We start from the raw sequence: 22,575 nt of genomic DNA, 5'->3' as shown, positions 1-22,575 counted from the left end.
TCCAAATTCTAAAAAAAAATTCTCTCAAATTTTCTTAAAATTTCTTCACATCAAAGCACATTTCATTGCTTGATTCTTGATCCTGAAGTGTTATTGAGTAGAAGCTTTGGATATCTATGGTGATTTCAAATTCTGTTGAATGCAAGCACAATTGAGCTTCAATCTTTCTTCCAATCACCTGTACAAGCATCATAGAAGAGCTTTGGAGCATCACAAGGCCTGGATAACACGATTCAACAGTTCTGCTCTTCAAGAGGTTACAAAATCGATCCTCTTAATTCTCAAAATTATTGTGATGTTATTGTAGATCTCTTTATGCTGATCACTCTGAGCTTTGAATCATGAAATTCCATGCACTTTTGAGTTAGTTAGGGTTGATTAAAGTTTCATGTATGAATGTTCTTATGTTCGATTTGCTCTCCTCATATGGAATTAGGTTTAGTTGCTTATTGATTCATGATCTACATTGAATGTGCTACATGATGATGGCTTTGACTTTGATTTCTGGAACATTTGTTCTTGATGCATGAAGATGTTGCTACTGTTCATATGCATGCGCGAGGAAGAAGATGAAGTTTACATTAGGTCACGCTTTTGATCCTTTAGAAAACGTTTTTACTGGTCTGCATGTGTTAGCTTAGGGCTCGCGTATGATTGGTCCACGTTTTGCACACACAGCATATCCATTGGCTCACAATCGTTTGACTAAGCCACGCATACTTTGACCATGCCAACTGTATTAATGAAACGCTGTGTTTCATTTGTTTGGCGCCAGCTTTTGAATTCGTCCCTAGTTCGATCCTCCGTGCCAACCATTTTTAAATGCTTCATTCTATTTTCTCATTTCCCTCCATACATTTCATATGCTATGTTTCATGTTATTTTTTAATTTTTTCTCATCTTAAAAAATTCATATCAATTTGAATATTGATCCAAAAATTACCAGGTTTTTTGCATTATGATCCTTATTCTCTCTAGTTTTTTATCATCATATTTTCACAAGTTGTGCTTGGCTGGATAATTTTTTGTACTAGGATGTTTGAACATGTATGCTTATTTGACCTTGCTATACTTATGCCTTTGTGAAATGCTGGTCTTTGATCCAATGATTCTGAAAATTTGCATGATGAAACGAGACACATTGCTTGACATTTTGGTGTTGATTTGGTATTTTTATCAATTGTCATTTCTGTTTTATGATCATGTTAAGTTGGTGTGACAATTTGTGTCACACCTTTTGATGTTCAATTTATATGATGTGTTTGCCATGCCAAATGATCTCCAATTGCCCTGATTTTTTGTATGATGCATGTTATGAATGTTGTGATTGCTCATGAATTTTGTTGGAATTATTTGAATCCTTTCTGATTTAATTGAGATTTTTTCATTCTGGTTGATCACATTTGAGCTTTAAAATTGCCTTGAACTTCAAATGATCATGAAATGCTTTTGGTTGATGATATTGATGTGAGACCTTTTTGAATGTTTCAAGATGTGTTTGAAGTTGATTCATGTTAAATTTCAAGTTCTGTTTTGAATTTTTTCCCAATCTTTGACCCTAGGCTTTGACCTAGTGGTTGTTGCTTATCTTTGAGCTTTGATTTCAGGTTGAGCATTCAAGTTCCATAGTTGTTGATGCTCCATCACTTGAGCATTAATGTTTGCCTTTGATTACTAACATTTGTGTGTTTTGTAGGTTGATGTTGACTCATTTGAGTTTGACCTTTGGCTTACACCTTTTGTACATTGGGATTGTTTGTTGCTTATTGACTGTGTTTGATTGTCTGAGCATTGTACTGATTTGTTTGATGTTTCCACAGATACATAAGTTGCTTTAAGTTCATTTTGAACTTTGTTTTGCTTGGTTGCTTAACCACTTAGGTATAACCTCTAATCTTCATGTAGTCTGGAAGACCTGTCCTGTTATGTGGGCAGGCACCTGTCTGAAGTCCTCCTTAAGAGGCAATGCTTGTGTTTGTTTATCTTTGTGCCAAGCAGGAAAAGTCCTCTTATGAGGCAATTGGCAGATAAAAGAGATGTGTAATCCATCTCCTGCTATTCAGTGTGTCATCCACCTTGCTCACACCATGTGTTGATGCATTGTGGATACTAACCCAAGATCTTATAGAGTCAATCACCTGTGGAGAAGAGTTCCAACTTTCTGAACTCCCACACTTTCTATTGTTTAAAGCTCTCCCAGGCCAGGGATAAGAGCTATGAGGCACACCCCTCATCTCCATTTCATCTGCTTCACCCTAATTCTCAATGTTAGGGTTAAGAGCTCAAAATACCCCATTCCAGTTGGCTGTAAAGCCTAACCTTGCTTGAGCCTAATTGATTGTATGTAGTGTGTGCTAATTGACTTGTTTGATTGCTTTACTTGATTCATTTGTGCATATTTGCTTATGTGTGCCTTTGTGCATTTATCATCATTAATTGTACATCATTGCATGATCTTTGCTCATATCTTTGTGGCATCTTTGTTTGTCCATTGAGGAGTCAATTGTAAGTCCATTTATTGGCAGCTGTTTCCTATGATCTGGGAGGAGTTGGGACTAAGACCATTTATTGGCATCCTATTTCCTTGGAGTCGAGTGTAAGACCATTTATTGGCAACTTGATTCCTCTTGCTTATTGCATTTGTTTTGTTTGTTGTATGTGAGGAGTCAATTGTAAGTCCATTTATTGGCAGTTGTTTCCCATGATCATTTCTTGGAGATTGGTATAAGTCCAGTTGATTGGCATCCGGTATCCATCTTTTGTTTTGTTTTAGGAGATTGGTATAAGTCCATAGATTGGCATCTGATATCCATGCTTGTTTTAGGAGATTGGTATAAGTCCATTGATTGGAATCTGATATCCATGTTTTGTTTTGTTTTGGGAGATTGGTGTAAATCCATTGATTGGTATCCGGTATCCAGTTTGTTTTATGAGATTGGTGTAAGTCCATTGATTGGCATCCGGTATCCATTTGCTTTGTTTCTTATCTGTTATTTGCTCATTGCCTATTCCAAAGGAATCACTTGGATCATCTACATATGATCTCAAGAGGTGAACATCTAAGAAGTTTTACTTCCTCACCCTCCCACCTTTTGTTTCTTCGAACCTCCATTTGCATGCTAACCCAAACTTGAAAATTATTGTGCAAACATCTTCATTCTTTTCAAATTAGAAACCTAGGCCTTAAAGCTTTGACTTTTTCAAACTCCATTTCCATAACACTTCTTTTGAATTGAATTCTAATCATACTTTGACCATCTTTTGTGAATAAATTCTAACTGGTTAATCCCACTCATTCATTTGTTTTGTGGCTTTGTCCATTCTTGATAAGTTTTTCATACATTAGCCATAAGTTTGATTTATCCTAGTTGGTTGATGTTAATCTCACATTTTGTCCTTAGTGATTGAATTGTAAGACTTCCTTGCTTATTATAGGGTTAACCCCTCACTAGCAAGTTGAAGCTTTTCTCACATGGTGGACTTGTTGTTTATATAAGGTTGAGTTTTCTCCCGTGGATAACGAAAGACCTTAGGGCTTTTGTTTAAAAATGAACCCACTCATATTTTGGAAATATTTTAGCCGAACTACGGCGTTTTGATCCTTACCTTCCATGGAAAGGTACGTAGGCAACGGGTTCATCCGTTCAAACACAAAAATAATAACTTGTAAATTCTTTTCTCATCCCTTCAATCCATGTTTGCACAATAAATATTTCATAAACAAATAACTTCTCGTACAACAAGTGTGAAAAGGGCTCCCTAGGAGTACCTAGGACGTTTTGGGTGCCTAATACCTTCCCATTGCATAATTAACCCAGATCTCTGATCTTTTCATTAGTTTTCTATGTGTAAAACTTCTTAGGCTTTTGTTCGCTTTTTAGCCATTCCTTTGGATAAATAAAAGTGCGGTGGCGACTCAATCCTTTGTATGCTTTGCTTTTGGTTTAGTCAATAAATCATAAAGTGACGAATACACCGCTACACCTTCACAGGAGCCATAGAGTCTGCCACACAGTGCCAACCAGCCACAATCTCAAAATTACACTTGTGGCGACCGCCACAGTGCATGGCGCCCGACATGCACTCCGTTTCCTGAAAACAACAACAAAAAATGGCTCAGTCTTTCCCCATTCCACCATATTTTTCTCCCATGACCTCCACACATTTTGAACTCACATTTTGCACATGTAACACTATAAATAGGTAGTTTTATTATATTTTGTGTATCCAAGTCCTGTGCAAGTTCAGAGTTTTAGTTTTAAGCAGAAATTCACCATCGTAAAGTAGTAACTTTCTCACATCGAGGAACTACTACACATTAGTGTTTTTAGGATTTTTTTGTATGCTTGAATCAAACAATCTTGACGTCATTTGAAGTTTAATTCAATATATTTTTAGCTTTATGTTTCAGGTTTCTTTAGTATACAACTGCTTTACTTTTCAACTTTTACTTTAAGTCTTTTACAATTCCTGCAATGTCATTTTATTTCCATTGTTATTGCTCTGAATTCTTGTTTTACTCCTTTAATTCATCTGCAAACCTTGCTATCATTCATTTTAAAGTATTTATCATGCCTCTTTTAAGTTGAACATTTATAATTGCATGTTTATTTCCATAACCATGTTCGGCTATATTTATAGAGTCTGAATGTGAGGACCGTCATTTCAACGAGACTCGGTAAATTAGTTTTTCTTATACTTTCAATGTTAATTTTTTTTTCTAGTTTCGATATTTAGTTTCAAAATCAAATAGGTTTTGCGCGAAAGCGAAAACACTCTGGTACTGGTCAAGAACGCGACAATGTGAGACCCATGCGCGAACATAAAAATTGGATTTAATTTCTAAAAACAACAACAACGGTTTAATGATTAATTAGGATTTATTGGTTTTCAAAAATTGTTTTGAAATTGTAATATGTGGAGCGACAACGTGACTTTTACGGTTTCGAAACATAACACGGGTTGCACGAAAGTGAGCAGTGTTTTTAAGTTGATATTTCTTCCGAAAAATATTTTAAGAATCAAAATAAACACCAAAGGTCTATTGAGTCCTAGAGGAGTGATTGGGAATTACGTTTCAGTCTCACTTTAAACTATTTTCGGAAACAAACTTTAATTTCACTCCCTTTCTCAAAACAAACAAAATCTGATTAGCCTTTGATTTACATAGCAACAGTAGATAGCAGTTAAGTTGACTGAAAAGTCTTTGTGGGTTTGATATCTTTTATATTACTTAGATAAAGTTCGTGTACTTGTGGATAAGCTACCACACGAGTCAACACATCAATTTTCGGCACCGTTGTCGAGCATTTTTATTTAGTCAACACCGTAACTCAATTGTTACACCGTATAGATTAAGGCATTTTATTTTATTTTTTCCGGTTTTATGACTAACACTCGCTCTCACAAAGAGAAGTTAGAACAACTGATCCCAGGAATCGTGCATTATATTAATCTGAAATGTCTAATATATGAACTTAGAGCCATATTTGAACCTATGGTTGAAGCTAATAACCGTCCACTCAAGGACTATGCAGTTCTGTCTCAGGACGAATCACACTTAAGCATTGTTCCACCTGTAATCCAAGGAAATTCTTTTGAATTGAAACCGTCTCTAATGCAAATTATGCAACAGAAACAGTTCTATGGAAATCCCACTAAGGACCCAAATCTTCATTTGTATGTGTTTGTACAGTATGCAGACACATTAAAGAGTAGTGGTGCAAATTCAGAAGCCATTAGACTAGGTTTATTTCCATTTTCCCTAAGAGACGGAGATAGAGCATGGCTACAGTCTTTACCCATAAACTCAATCACCACTTGGAATGAACTCAAAAGGGTATTCTTAGCCAGGTATTTTTCACCAAGCTAAACGACGGTGTTAAGAAATCATATAACCACGTTTAAACAAACCGAAGGAGAATCACTTTTTGATGCGTGGGAAAGATATAAATATATGATAAGACTATATCCTCATCACAGATTAAAACAACGGCTTATCATTCATACTTTCTACAATGAACTACTATATAACACTAGAATGACCATAGATGTTGTTGCTGGCGGAGCCTTAATGAACAAACCCTTCGAGGAAGCCTACCAACTTATCGAAAACATGGCTTAAAATCATTAGCAATGGGTAGATGAAAGAGTGTAAGCCGAGAAAACCCAAAAGAAGGGAGGAATGTTCGAAGTCAATGAATTTGATCACGTAAATGCTAAAGTCGAGGTACTTACCCAAAAGATCAACAATTAACTATAACCACTCCAGCCATTGTAGCTACTATAGCCCCAAACAGCGAAATTTGTGGAGTCCAAGGATATATGGCCATTGATTGCCAAATCTTGACTGGATTTACACCATACCATGTCAATTATGCACAAGGAAATCCTTATTCCAATACCTATAATCCTGGATAGAGGACTCATCCCAACATTTCTTACAAGAATAATAATGCATTGTTTGCACCAAGTCCTCCACCTACAAACACTCCAAGTTATCAAACGGGAAATGCTCCTCCCGCTCCTAAAAAGTCAAATTATAACTTATGATGGAAAGCTTTATTTCATCCCAAACACATCATAATAAATAGTTCATGAATCAAAACATTCATACTAATGAGTTGGTAAAACAATTAGCCAATAAGGTTGAAGCCATGTCTACGCATAATAAGATGTTGAAGACTCAAATCTCTCAAGTTGTCCAGCAACAAGCAGCCACTGCTGCTCCAGCTGGCATATTTCCAAGATAATCTCAACCAAATCCTAAGGGGCATGCAAACACTATCACGCTACGAAGTGGGACAAAGATAGATGTACCAATAGCCACAAGAGTTGAAAACCCTATGATGTATAAGAGAGTGAAGAAATAACCTGAAAAGGTTACTGACAAGAATCAAGTAAGAAAAAAATAGTCGAGGAGGAAGAGACTATCACCAATAAGGATGCCATCGAGAAAGAGAAACCTTATGTATCTCCGCCTCTGTATAAATCAAAGATACCATACCCTTAAAGAATAGCCAAAACCAAGAATGAAGGTCAATTTAAGAAATTTATCGAGATCCTAAAACAACTTCATGTTACTATACCTTTAAATGAAGGCATTAATCAAATGCCCTCATGTGCTAAGTTCCTAAAGAGATCCTGTCAAATAAGAAGAAACTTGAAGATGACAAGACAGTTGCACTCACCGTAAAGTGTAGTGCCATTATCCAAAACAACATGCCACCTAAATTGAAAGACCATGGTAGTTTTTCTATTCCTTGTGTAATCGGCAAGTTTGTCATTGATAATGCATTATGTGATCTTAGAGCTATTGTCAGTCTAATGCCTCGTTCCATCTGTGTAAAACTTAAGCTAGGAGACTTGAGACCCACTAGAATTCCGTTTTAATGGACATATTGTTCAGTTAAATACCCTCTGGGAATGCTGGAAAATATTCTAGTTTGCATTGGCCAATCCTATATCCCTACTGATTTCATAGGCATGGATATAAAGTAATATTATAATATAACCATCATTTTAGGTAGAATTTTCTTAGCCACAACCAGTGCGATAATAGACATAAAAAGAGGAAAGTTAACATTTGAGGTAGGAGAAGAGAAAATAAAATTTATCATTTCTCAATTTTTAAACACCCTAGCTATATATGACACTTGTTGCTTTATGGACATCATTGATGAATGCATACAAGAATTAGCATCCACGTCTCCCCAACAAATTACAGAATTAGTAGAACTTCGAACTGAAGAAATGAAAGATGATGAGAAATACCATAGCCAATACGTGGGTGATGACCTAAGATAATGCTTAGCACTTACACCCGATCCTATGCCGACCCTAAGCAACCATCAGTAGAACTTAAGGTTCTGCCCAAGAATCTAAGATATGATTTTCTTGACGAACAACTTAATAGCCTGATCATAGTTAGTGCCAATCTCAATGATGAGGAAACCAAGAAACTTTTGATGGTATTAAGGAAATATCCTGCAGCTTTAGGTTATATATCTCTGATCTAAAAGGGATAAGCCCCTTGGTGTGCATGCATATAATTATGCTAGAAGAGGACTCTAAAACCTTTAGAGAGCATAAGATGAGGTGCAATCCTATCATAAGTGATGTAGTAAGAAAGGAAGTATTAAAGTTGCTATAAGCTGGAATAATCTACCCAATCTCAGACAATCAATGGATTAGCCCAGCGTATGTCTTCCTAAGAAAGGAGGTATTAGAGTTGTAAAAAACGACAAGGGAAATTTTGTAGCTAGACACACAGAAATTGGATGGAGTATGTGTATAGACTATAGGAAAATAAACAAAGCAACCCGAAAGGATCATTTTCCCCTTCCATTCATTGATCAAATGCTCAAACATTTAAATAGACATTCGTATTTCTGTTATTTAGATGGATACTCTGGATTTTTCCAAATTCCGATTCACCCAGATGACTACGAGAAAACAACTTTTACATGTCCTTATAGAACTTTCGTTTACTGTCGAATGCCATTTGGACTATGCAATTATCCCCCAACCTTCCAGAGATGCATGATGGCAATATTCACAGACTTCTTAGATGACATCATGGAAGTTTTTATGGATGATTTCTCTGTATGCATATCTACTTTCGAAGGATGCCTAGCTAACTTAGAAAAAGTTCTGGAAATGTACGTAAAGGTCAACCTAGTACTAAATTGAGAAAAATGTTACTTCATGGTGAATGAAGGCATAGTCCTAGGATACATAGTGTCTGAAATAAGAATTGAGATTGATAAAGCTAAGATAGAAGTCATTGAGAACCTCTAACCACCTAAAACGGTTAGAGAGGTCAGAAGCTTTCTTGGACACGCCGCTTTTTACCAATGCTTTATAAAAGACTTCTCTAAGGTTATTAAACCATTAACTGGTCTTCTAATGAAAGATGTTGAATTCATATTCAATGAAAAATGCCTCAAATCTTTTAATCTCCTTAAACACACATTAATCTCCACATATATCATGCAACCTCTTAATTGGAGTCAACTGTTTGAGATTATATGCGATGCCAGTGAGTATGTTGTATGCATTGTCTTAGGATAATGTAAAGATAAGAAATTACATGTTATATATTATGCAAGTAGAACTTTAGATACGACTCAAATGAATTATGCAACAATCAAAAAAGAACTTTTAGCCATAGTTTTCGTAACCGATAAATTCCGTTCTTACTTAGTAGGACCCAAACTTGTCATCTACGCGGATCACATTGCTATAAGATATTTACTAAGCAAAAAGGACGCAAAACCAAGGCTATTACGACGGACCTTATTGTTACAGGAATTCCATTTGGAAACCCGAGACAAGAAAGGAACCGAAAACATGGTAGCTGACCACCTTTCAAGGTTAAAGAATTTAAAACCATATCATGTACCCATAAATGGTGACTTTACTTATGATAAACTAGTAACGTCAATTAAAATTGAAGGGAAGAATTATGATCACTACCATGAATATCTTAAAGCTCAATACTCAAACATTGAGACCGTGATAGAAAAAGAAGTTGCCTTAATACACAAGACAGTACCTTGGTACGTTGAATACGTAAATGATCAATCTCCAATTCTACTTGTTTTCTGACACTCATTCGGCACAATTTCACGAAGTCGGTAACACATTAATATACCTATTTTGTCGTTCTGTTTAGTAAATTAGATATTTTGCATTGTTATTTGAATTTGTTGATTATATTTGGTTTGCATCGTTATACTCCATTTTATGTCTCTTTGTGGTAGTTTTACTGGTTTCAGGTGTAAGCAAGAATACCAGAGGGATCGCCAAGGGAATCGGACGTTCCGAGCCCGTCGGAAGAGGAAAGTGGACAACACAGTAGTCCTGACACGGTCTGTGTCAGCCTCCCTGGAGGGGCGTGTCAAGGCCATGGATACTAGACATCCAACACGGCCTGTCGTGTTGCCTGACACGGCCAGTGTTGAAGCGGTCAAAAGCGGCGAAGAACGGAGATCCTTCAAGAGACGATAAAGATTGAAGCGGTCAAAAGCGGTGAAGAACGGAGATCCTTCAAGAGCGGATGCGATTGAAGATCAACGGAATTCCCATCCTTTTGTAATGTCTCATTTTTATTTTGTATCTTATTTGAATAATATGAGAGGCTAAACCCCCCAATGCCAGGGGGTGTCCCTGAATTGATCGTGTAATGACTATGAACTTATAATTTCCTTAATATATGATGTTTGTTGTTAATTTCAATGTGCAATGTGCGTAATGCTTTCTTTATTATAAAAATTAAGATCGTTGTATGGTTAACAATCTGCAGGATTGCAATTGTTAAGGTTTTCGTACAGTGAAACCATAGTAGATATCACCTAGGACTAGAGATACCCTAAGGTTATCGGTTTATTCTTGTTAAATTGTAATTGCTTGGTTTCCTCATAATCGCCTAAGGACTTAGAGATTAGATTGAATGACCAAAGGTTTCCCTCCACGGTCTTAGGGGGAAATATTGTTAAGATCCGGTAATTTAAACATTTTGCATTACTAAGGAGATATACACTTTAGGGTCATTACATGAGATATTCATACATCTTCCTTGGCATATTATTATAAATTGTATTGATGTTTGAAAAATGATTCTTGCCAACTGATATCGCCATGTCCAAGCCATGAGCAAACCCCTCAAACCTTGTCCAAAATGGATTAATTTGGATTCTTTTGAAAGGTTAGATAAAGAGGAACAACTCTTATGATGAACACTTTTCTATTTGGAGCTTGTATCATGATGAATTTTTGAGGTGGAAGTTTGGAAATTTCAACATGTCAAAAAAATTTCTTCTAAGTGTTAAACCATATGTTCGATTATTCCACCTTGGCTAACTTTTTATGTGAGCTCCAAATGAGAAACGTGTATTCATAAAAGTTGTAGCTATTTCAAAAACATTCAAAAAGGTCACAAATTTGACCTCATTTGGATTTGGGATGAATGAGTTATGCATTTTCGAAGTTGAGGAAAATCACTTGTTCAATGGTATTGGTCCAAAATGACCTATAATGTATCCTCATATCACATGTTCATAAAAGTTGAATTAGCTCTTCCTCCAAACATTAAAGCTGAAGTAGACACCTTGAATTTGATTTTAAAACTTGGAAATCTTTCATCTCATAAAAATTGAGCAAGTTATGTCCTTGGGAAGTTGACTTTCAAATTAGGGTTTAGACAAAATGACATATAATCTTTCAACATACAAAATGACTTTCCAAGAAAACATAGCTCTAGACCTCAACATGAAAGTTGTTTGGAATGTAATTTAGAGTAACTTTGATCTTGGAATCATTTTCATATGATAAAAATTGTAGAAGATAGGGTCTAGGGAACCCCAGTTTTGATCAGTTGAATTCCTCTGGTCAACCACCATGAACCACCTTGCTAACTTGCAATTTTCTTGACTTTTGGGACTCATGGGAGATCATATATGCATAAGATGGTGAAATTTGAGATTCCCCATTGAAATATTTGATCAATTGGGGAAGAATCTTGTTGAAGAAGTTACACAAGATACCCAGATGAACTAGGGTTTCCAAGTCAAACCAACTCCAAACTCTTAATGATTTGATGATCAAAATAACATGTGAAGCTCATGGGGACTCATGAATGATGTCTAAAGCCATTGTGGATCCTTCCTTGGTTGAGCTCTTAGTAATGAGGGTCTTAAACCCTAGATGTAAACTTGATAGATCAAAGGTGATCAGGTGCCTTACCTACAAAAGAAATAGACAAGTGCAAGGACATATTTTTGGTATTTTTGTTAGTAAATGATAAAATAACAAGTATGATACAATCACATGGTGCTTGGTGATCTCTCCCAAAACAAACCCAATGAGTAAGGGGTAAGGAGGATGCCAAGGTATAATCCCAATGCCAATGCATATGATGTGAATAACATGAGGGATCTTAGGGTCAAAATTGGGGTCTTACAGGCTGCATGCAAGATATGCAAGCACCACAAGCTCAAACGAATATTCATATGCAAGTGATACGAGAAACCTAAGAAAACATGGCATTATAGATGAAGCGCCAACAAGCAACACAACATCAACACATGATGAACAACCTCAATGTTGTGCAAGAAAACCAAGCGGTCATGCTAGGGAACATGCGCACCATGCAAGAGCAGCTTCAACAAATGCAAATATCTCAAAATACCCGACACCGAAGCAGGAATGGTCAGCAAAGATATGAACAACAAGAGCAGGATTATAAAGGAGTTGGTCATGGTGGCACGCTGTAGCATATTTTTTACAGGTTCTATTTTTCCTTTTTCCACCTTTGATCAAAACATTGAGGATAATGTATGGTTTAAGTGTGTCTGTCTGTGTGTGTGTGTGGGGGGGGGGGGGGGGGGGGGGGGCTTTACTGCTTTCGTTTTATCGCTTTCTAGTTAGATTTACAGTTTCTTTTAGTTTATTTCATGTTGTTAGGATTTTATCTATTTCTAGTTTAATTGTGGTTTGTTGAGTCATTGCATGTGCTGACGAGTATTTATATGTGGTTTTATGTTGTTTATTGAATCTCCAATTTTCTTGAGCCATACCGTTTTTTTTTTAATTTTGACTTAGAAACACAATGCATCTTTTGAAAGTTTTAGGCTACAGATGAAATTAAGGTTAGGTTGTGGAGACTTGGGAAAACTCCATAAGATCAATATCGTTCCAACACCTGAAGTCTCCCAATTATGGAGACTGATGTGCTTATTATGTCGTAACCTTAAATTTACACCCACTTAGTATTCCTTAAGTAGTTTATTTAGCAGTCAGCACCATCCTAACCACACACTACGTAGGAAGATGATGCAAATAAATGAACGATCTCAGGCTTAAAAATAAGGAAAAAGAAGAAACATGAATAAAAAGGAGTGTTCCTTCTAAGTTAGGTGATCCTCACCCGATCACTTAGCCCAATAATGCAAATTCTTTTGTTTGTTGACACTTAAACCAATGTGCAAGAAAAAAGAAAATGATGATGAGATCATAGTCACTAACAGGCTATCCTACTATGAGCATGTAAGGATAACAGACTTAATGTGATTGCGCTAGAATGAAAGAGGACAAAAACGGGATGAGTGAGTTAGGCTTAGGCATCATGACATGATTAAGATTGGTTTGTATATAAGGGAGGCTTATGATGCACAATTGCGGAATTATGTTCTTACGATATCCTTAGTGTGAAAGTTAGTACTTATCAACACAAATCTTAGCCGAAGTGGAGTTTGTATCCTAGAATGAGTATCCGTATGCTATTGTTTTTCACGAGTCTTGATACTATCTACTGCAAATTTTTCAAAGTCTTTTTTATATGTGTAACAGTTTGCTTAAGGACAGGCAAAGGTTTAAGTATGTGGGAGTTTGATAACACTAAAATACACATTTCATTTTGACTCGATTTGATACATTTTAGTGACATTGTACCATATTTTGTAGTGTTATACTAGTAGTTAGTGTATGTTTCTGGTACTTTACATGTGGAAGCCGATGCACGAAGAAACCAGATGAAAATGATGCAAAAAGGAGAAAATATATAATAAAAAATACACTGGTGACAACCTCCATGGCGCCTGCCATGGTACTAGCCATGACTAGGCAGTCATGGGGTCCACTAGAGAGAGAAAAGGAGAAAAAAGACGGAGTCAAGGATCCATGGCACCCGCAAAAGGGCCCATGGCCTCCTCTATGTAGTGCCATCTAACCACGATCTCAGAATTACACTTGTGGTGACCGCCATGCACTTCGTTTCCTGAAAAATATCAATAGAAAATGGTCCAGTCTTCCCCCATTCCACCATATTTTTCTCCCACGACTTCCACACATTTTAACCTCACATTTTACACATGTAACACTATAAATAGGTAATTTTATTAGATTTTTTGGATCCAAGTCTTGTGCAAGTTCAGAGTTTTAGTTTTAAGCAGAAATTCACCATTGTAAAGTAGTAGTTTTCTCATATCGAGGAACTACTACACCTTAGTGTTTTTAGGATTTTGCTGTGTGCTTGGATCAAACACTCGTGTTGTCATTTAAAGTTTAATTCAATTTATTTTCAACTTTACATTTCAGCTTCCTTTAATTTACAGTTGTTTTACTTTTTAGCTTTTACTTTAAGTCTTTTATAATTCATGCCTTATCATTTTATTTTCATTGTTATTGCTCTGAATTCTTGTTTTACTCCTTTAATTTCATCTGCAACTCTTGCTATCATTTGTTTTAAAGTATTTATTATGTCACTGTTTAAGTTGAACATTTATAATTGCATATTTATTTTTGTAACCATGTCCGACTAAATTTATAGAGTACGGATGTCTAGACTGTCATTCTGATGGGACTCAGTAAATTAGTTTGGCTTTCCATAATAATTTGTTTTTTTGGTTCCGATCTTTAATTTTAAAATAAAAAAGGTTTGCACGAAAGCGAAAACACCCAAGTACTAGTCAACAACGCAATTGTGTGAGACTCATGCCCGAACGTAAAAATTGGATTTAATTTTTAAAAATAGCGACAATGCAATTAGTGATTAATTAGGATTTATTGGTTTTCAAAAATTGTTTCCAAATTGTAATATGTGGAGCGACAACATGACTTTTACGGTTTCGAATCATAACACGGGCTACGCGGAAGTGAGCAGTGTTTTTAAGTTGATATTTTCTTCCAAAAAATATTTTAAGAGTCAAAATAAATGCCAAAGATTTATTGAGTCCTAGAGGAGTGATTGGAAATTACGTTCTGATCTCGCTTTTAACTATTTTCAGAAACAAACTTTAATTTCATTTCCCTTCTCGAAATAAACAAAATTCGATTAGCCTTAGATTTACATAGCAACAATAGATAACGGTTAAGTTGATTGAAAAGTATTTATGGATTCAATATTATTTTAAATTACTTTGATAAAGTCTATGCACTTGCAGATAAGCTACCACACGAGCCAACATATCACACACTCGATGACAAGATCATTGTCTCGTCTCCTTTTACTTGAGCCGTTAGTTTAAGAGAGTGGACAATCATGCGACTCTACTATTTCATAGACTTTACCTTTTTTCACCTTTGTCGGTTGATTCACGGGATGGAAGATCAATCAACAAAACAAAGGTATTAGAAGATTGTTCACTGGCAATACCCTGAGCCGATAATTAAAAACCCCCCTCTACTATTTCATAGACCCTACTTCTTCTGAACTCTTCCCCTTCACATAACCTAATCATTTCCAGAAGGACACCATATCCTTCTTCAACAACTCATTTTCCGGGGAAAGCTTATCATCATCAAAACAATACTTTAGGGTTTCTTGTTTAAAATGGTCCTAAGACCAATACTTACTAACTTGTTTCTAGTATCAAGCAAAAAAGGAAAGGGGAGTTGAAGTCTCTTGACTGACCATACAAAATACCAAATAAGCCCATGGATTCTTGGGAGTCACTAAAATATAATGGTCCTTGAAATTCTTCTAGCTATCTATGTATATGCCAAACATATGGTTCGACGGGTGAATATATATAATCCTCTGACCAAAATAGAATCCTTTAAAGTCTGGGGTATGAGAAACAAAATAAAGATGAGCCAAGCAGACAGGTCAATCCCTCGATACTCATACAATTAGTGGAACACTTTTGCAAAGGTCGGGGCAGGGGGATGAAGTTAGGAAGGAGACATGGGTAGGTGATTTAGCAAGCCCTCCTTGAAATAGTACAGGGTAACATTAATTTAAGCTGAGTAAAAAAAACACTCATAAAAAGGGACAACAAACCTGTCGTAGTGACTACAAATTTGTTTGCCCTTGTCAATATAGGAAAGTACCCAGCTATAATATGGGCCCACCTTTATGCAAACATCTTCCACTTTCTTTGAAAGATGATATGTGAAGATAATCCCTACCAGTTCAGGATCGACCCAAGGGTAAATTCTAGAATCTGGAGGTTGAACTAAGATAAATTGTCCCTGTTTTACCATGTCATTCCAGCTCTCACATGAAATAGAATGTCAGACAAAAGTATTATTGTTTTTCTTAAAAACGAGTTATTCCCTAATTTCGTCCTCAATCGGTTCTGTGCCGCTAACGGTGGCGAAAGTTTCAGAAAAATAACGAGCCCTTGTCTCATTTTGGGAAATACCGTCTTACATTACTTCATGATAACAAACAAAAGAAGTTAAGTGTGCAACAACCTCTAGGTAAACTAAAGTACATTAGTTTCCTTCCTCATTCCTATTAGAAGGACTGAGAGGGTCGACTCCACTCTCAACAAAACCTCCTTAGTCCTCGAACTATCTCTAAGAATGATCATATTAGGAATGAGACCATTAACTTCTAGTAACTCCTCATCTGGAATATCGAGGTTTCCATAAATAATAGATATGGGAGAATTTCCCACCATCTTCACTTATATTTAAAGGCGAACCTTAGGTAATCCATAGAAAAATAATGAAAAAATAAAGAAGGGTAAATAAGAAGGTACCTGAAGAAAGGAGGTCGGAAGAATAAAACTGTTTACGTAAGGAAATGCGACAATGCAAAAGCTAAAGTAGGTAAAGAAGTATCTAGAAGCAAGAATACCCAGGGATAATGCATAAGAAAAGTACAAGAGTGGCAAAGAGAAGAAGAAGGAAACAATTTTTTTTTGAGGAGAACCAAAAGAAAGTTTATATAAAGAGAGGAGAAGTGTTACAAAACTGTGGGATGTCGTCAGAAAAATGATCAAACGACCTAAGACGCCTCCTCGAAGAAAGAAATGCAGTTGATTTCACTCTAATGGTCTAGGCAGATGCGTCACTCCCTAGCCTGATCACCTAGAGCCACTCGTAACATGATTACCAAAATGTTTCAATGATTAAACATACATTTAATAAAGATGTTCCTAGAACCTCTACGCTGCCCCACACGAGAATAAATGTATAAAATTGTCCGACCTGATTTTGAAGATTTCTCACACCTCTCGGTAAAGTAAGCCCGAGGGAAACTATTTCGGAGAGGACACAAGGCCCAAGAAAGGGTTAGGAAGGCCCAATCCTATTCATCATATAAATAACCCCCTTCTGTGCCAAAGCAGGTATACGATTCATTTTCCTAGAATTTTACTTTACCTTAAGTCATTCGCAAACTAACTTTGGTGTTGGGGTGCTAACCTTGCAGGTCCACTTCCAATTCTACATCGAAGTTGCAAGCATCGTCATCAACATCAGGACATGCTTCCCCAATTTTCTTTCCTCAATGGAACATAAATTATTTGAAATATGCATTTCCTATTGATCAACTGACATGTAGACTTCCATAGCTTACTAATAACAATGGTTGTAGTAAAGAACTCATTGAGATAAGTATATCTTATTTCTCACATTTTTATTTTTAGATAGACAAATGATCAGGGGTAAGAAGGTTGCTGAAAGATTGGAGCTTAAAAAACTTTCGTGTTTCTTTCCTTCTAATTATGCGTCCGTCCTGTTAATTATGTTTAAGACCATGTATTGGTTTAATTTCATGTTATGTAACTTCAGATGTATGGAAGTTCACATCGTTATTATACAATTTGTTTCTATGTATCCGGTATCGACTATGTATATCTCAATAAAAATTTAGATAAATTTATTTAGAATGTTATAATTTTTTTAGACATCTTTTTAATTTTTTAAACAATGCTCCCTCAATTTTTTATTATATAATACTTTTACGTATTAAAAAATATAATTAATTTTATATAAAAATAGAAATTATAAATTGTTTTACAAAAATATTACTAATTAATAATATAAAAAACTTAAATGAAGAAATAATGAGAAATTTTTACTCAACTAACCCATTGTTTCAAAAAAATCCCCAAAATAATCCACTTTTCATATTAATTCCTAAACTACCCCAATTTGAAGAGGTGGCGTCAGCTGAATTGACGCATGCTCTCTAAGTTAAAGAGGTAGCGCAATTGGATTGACTAGTGCACCTAGTGTTGCCAATCCAATTGGCGCCCATGTGTAAAAAAGGAGAGAAGGCGCCAATTGGTCTGACGCCTCTGTGTATTGCATAATTTTTTTCGAAAAACAATGTACGTTTTAGATAAAAGTCGAAATCAGACCAATTAATATTAATATTAATATGTGTTTACATACGAATACCATAAGACTAATGCCGTTGACTGAGATGACCTAACCGACCTCCGGTACCATATCCCCTAGCTACCAGAACGCGTGACCCTAATCCACATTGATGATTCATCCCAGGTGTTTGAGGAATTGAGGGCCCAGAAACATCACCACCACCTGCAATGAAGCGCTACCGCCATAGCTGAGTTTGTGACCCTTGCTAGAGTAGTTGAGATGTGTTTGAGTTATTGGAGGACGACCAAGACGATTGAAGGGAGACATTGGTATGAATAATCGTCGAGGAAAGGTTGAAATGATTGTTGTGGTGTTTGGTAGTCATATGGTTGTTGCGTCATCCATTGTATATGCTTCACTTGCCTGGTCAATATCCATTCAAAGTTCATTTGTTCATGGTCTATTATGGAGGTTTTTTTTTGCCTGTTTAGCATTCACTTCTTGGCCTTACATGTTCATCTTTTGCTTGTCTATGTTCATTGGTTCAAGTCCATTTCCATGGCATCACAACTTCCACTTGATTCATTTCATCCCTAGTATTGCATCTGATCATATCCTCATGCTTAGTCTATGCCTAACCTATTTCATCTAGCCAATGTCATTCATGCAATTTGCACTGTCCTTGTTGTTTGGTCCATGAATATTTGATTATGACCTAGTTCATTGTACATCTTGGGCCTCGTAGAGTTTTTGTTTCATGCTTAGCATTGTTCATCCAAGTTATGGTCATGTCCATTGATCCATGATTAGGTATTCATCAAGTTCATCACTTAGTCTATTCCATGTTGATTTATGTTATCATGTTCATTCATTTCAATATCTTTCATATCCATACAATTCATTTCAAACAGTCAATGTATTCAAATATCAAATATCATTTCATACAATCACATTCAAAATCCATACATGTATAAAGACTAGAAAATTGACCATTTATACAACAGTTGACTTTTGGTCAACAATTAATTTTTTGCGCGACAACCACAACATTTAAAAAAAATATTTCTAACTGATTACAACAATCAAACTGATATCATTTGGTCCAAAAATCACTTTCATAGCACCCTTATCATTTTTTACTCACACTCATCCACGTAAGGCATCGAGTCTCTCAACACTTCTAATTTTTTTGCCTTTAGGTATGTTTTCGTCTAACCAACGAACCAACTCGCATCAATGTGAGTTAAGGTCAAGCGTTCGAGTAGCTAGGGGATGTGGTACCGGAGGTCAGTTAGGTCATCTCGATCAACAACATTAGTCTTTATGGTATTCGTATGTAAACACATATTAATATTAATATCAATTGGTCCGATTTCAACTTTTATCTAAAACGTACATTGTTTTTCAAAAAAAATCATGCAATACACAGAGCCGCCAAATCAATTGGCGCCTCCTCTCCTTTTTTACACATGAGCGCCAATTGGATTGACAACACCAAGTGTAGTAGCCAATCCAATTGGCGCCACCTCTTTAACTTAGAGAGCATACACCAATTCATCTGACGCCACTTCTTCAAAATGAAGTATTTTGAGAATTAATCTAAAAAATAAATTATTTTGAATTTTAAAAAATAATGGATTAGTTGAGTAAAAATTTCAAATGATGATAGCTATTTAATAGTTAATTAAAAAATATTACTAATATTCAATCGATGTTGTAGATTGAATTATATGCAGATAGAAATCCCATTTTTCTTCCCTATTTGGAGTTTCCATTCAGATTAACGACATCAGCACCAACATATGTAATTACCAAAACACCCTTATTCATTCTTTCCTCCATTGACCACTTCCCAACTCAGGGTTTTCTCTTCTTTTCTTTCTACACCGTAATTAGGGTTTTCAACACTCCTTCGTTTTCCCCTCTTTCACACTTTCCATCAAGATCCACTTGGACTTTTTTTCATTCCCTTTTCCTACATAAGTCTTACTCTCTCCAAAGCTTCAATTTTTCACAACAACCCTTTTATTTGGGGTTTTTTCTACCGTATACTCCATTTCTATCATCCCCTTTCGCGTGTTTGAATTGAACTCGTTGAAATTTCTTTCTTCTCGGCCAATTGGGTCAGCTTCGTGTTGGAGTTTGGATTTTCGATCTGATCCAGTTGCGTTCGTGTGCTGAATTGTCTGGAGCTGGGTCTTCAATCCGTGAGTTCTTTTGTGTTTTGGGTTAAGTTTTAAGGAAATAAGGGTATGTTTTCTGTCTCTTATTTCGGTTCTAGGGTTTATATTTGTGCTGTTGGTGGGATTGATTTGCTTGTTGCTTGTAATTGTGATAAAGGTTTGTTGTGAATTGAGATTCAAATCTGGGAGTTTGGATATTGGTTGCTAGTTTATGATTTGGTTGACTTGAGGGATGGTTTAGATTATCGTTAAAGGTTGTTTTTTTAAGTAGTTCGTTTATTATATATGGTCGTTGAAGTTCAGTGGGTTGTTTAGGTTATTTTATTGGATTTTGAAGTTTTGGGTTTTGTTGGAAGCTTGTGAGTTGTTTTGGTTTTCTGAAAGAGGAAGCAAGTTGTTGATTTCGAGACAGTGTTGTTTTTGGAAATGGATAACTCCAAAAACAGACTTAATGATAGTTTGGGTGTTAACAAATTGGGTAAGAATATAAGGAAGAGCCCTTTACATCAGCCTAATTTTGGCAATAATGCTGCTAGACAACAGCCTCAGCCCCAGGTTTATAACATAAGCAAGAATGATTTCCGAGATATTGTTCAGCAGCTTACTGGTTCCCCTTCACAGGATCATCCACCTCGGCCTCCACACAATCCGCCAAAACCGCAGAGTATGCGTTTGCAGAAAATTAGACCTCCCCCGCTATCGCCCATCAATCGACCTCGTTTGCCACCACCAATGCCAATGCCTGCAGCCCCTCCTCCAGTTCCTTACAATAATGCACCTAGACCGGCTCATTATGGACAACCATCGCCCTCTCCTTTGACACCTGGGGATTTGTGGGCCAATACAACTGAATCACCAATCTCTGCTTACATGCGTTATCTTCAGAATTCAATGATGGATCCAGGTTCGAGGGGTAATCAATTTCAGCCTCAACCACATCCATACCCTCAACACCAACCACATGGCAATTTTCAGCATCAACCTCCTTCGACTGCTTTGCTTCCTACTCCTCCCGTGCCCCCGATCCCTTCTCCGAGATTCAATGGTCCTATGCCACCAATGAATGGCCCTAATCATCCAATGCCCAGTGTTCCTTCACCACATGGAAATGGCCCTCCCCTTTTACCTTCTCCAACCTCTCAATTCTTCATGCCTTCTCCGACTGGTTACATGAATTTACTGTCCCCTCGGTCGCCTTATCCGCTACTGTCACCTGGCTTTCATTTTCCACAGCCACTTACACCCAACTTTCCATTCTCACCCATGGCACAGTCAGGGGTTTTAGGTCCTGGCCCTCAACCACCGCCTTCTCCCGGCCTTATGTTTCCATTATCTCCTTCAAGCTTTTTCACCATGCCAAGTCCTAGGTGGAGAGATCACTAGTCTTCTCAATTTGTGCTTACATGTTTGATTTGGGGGTGCTTCCTTCTAACTGGACACATCTTAGTCTTGTTCATTGGCAAGTTGTAAGGGCTTTTTTTGGGCTGTTTGTAGTGTTCATTTCCCATTTCTTTGTTTCTTTTTTTATTTGATAACCATAATGGTTTTGATCCTTTTACTTCAACAAGTTTTACATTAGGCAAATATATTGGAGATCGAACAACACAATTGAACAGTTGGACAGGAGCTGTAAAGTTGAAGACTGATCTGTAACTTGAAGGGATGTAGGATTACAGACAATACTTGTTATTGTAGGTTAGCTCATGTTCTTTTGTAATATAATGGATTACAACTTAAAATGCATAGTTAATTTCATGTTTTCTTTCCTTTGGAAGGTGTTTTTAAATATTAATCTTATGGTTATTTACCATGTGAATTGCTATGAATGATGTTTTCTTCTTCCGTATATTGTCTTTCTTATCTCAAACATTTCCCTGTTTCAACTCATCACTGTTCAGTAGATTTCTTTAGCGTCCTCTTCTGGGGATAAAGATGGTCAAAGGCCCAAGATAAAGAAAACATACCTTTCATGCTGACTTTAAATAGACTGGTTAATTCATGATTTCATTTTGACCAATTGTCTGTGTTATATTAGCTGTAAATTGAGTTCGATTCTGATTTACCTATTTTTTCCCCATGCTTTCTTTTACAAAGCTTTCTTTTAGCTGTGGGAATTTTACCACCTGTTTTAGACATCCCTATGATACAACATTCTTGCTCTTTTGCCTGTTAATATAAATAGGGTTTTGCTCCATGCAAATTTGTTGAGCCATACATGCCCTGCTATCTAGAACTTTTAAGAATGCCAGTAAGGCACTCTTTTTGATGTATTCTTGAGCACTCTTTGGGATTGGTTCATTTCCCAAAACGTTAGTTCATTTTTTAAGACATGATA

General features: G+C 36.4%; 1 protein-coding gene across 1 annotated transcript; it reads left to right on the top strand.

Moving 5' to 3' along the window:
• Positions 1-19,815: 19,815 nt before the first annotated feature.
• On the top strand, positions 19,816-22,006 carry LOC127119731 (protein HAIKU1). The gene has a single exon (XM_051050040.1). The coding sequence runs from the start codon at positions 20,667-20,669 to the stop codon at positions 21,621-21,623; it is 957 nt and encodes a 318-aa protein (XP_050905997.1). The 5' UTR covers positions 19,816-20,666; the 3' UTR covers positions 21,624-22,006.
• The last annotated feature ends 569 nt before the right edge of the window (positions 22,007-22,575 follow it).

This window comes from Lathyrus oleraceus, chromosome 2, assembly GCF_024323335.1.
Source record: "Lathyrus oleraceus cultivar Zhongwan6 chromosome 2, CAAS_Psat_ZW6_1.0, whole genome shotgun sequence".
NCBI lineage: Eukaryota > Viridiplantae > Streptophyta > Magnoliopsida > Fabales > Fabaceae > Lathyrus > Lathyrus oleraceus.
The sequence above is the reverse complement of the archived record's forward strand: the minus strand, read 5'-3'. Positions and strand labels throughout refer to the sequence as shown.

Bases quoted from the DNA above. Each gene is read 5' to 3' on its own strand.
- LOC127119731 (XM_051050040.1), top strand. From the start codon at position 20,667: ATGGATAACTCCAAAAACAGACTTAATGATAGTTTGGGTGTTAACAAA.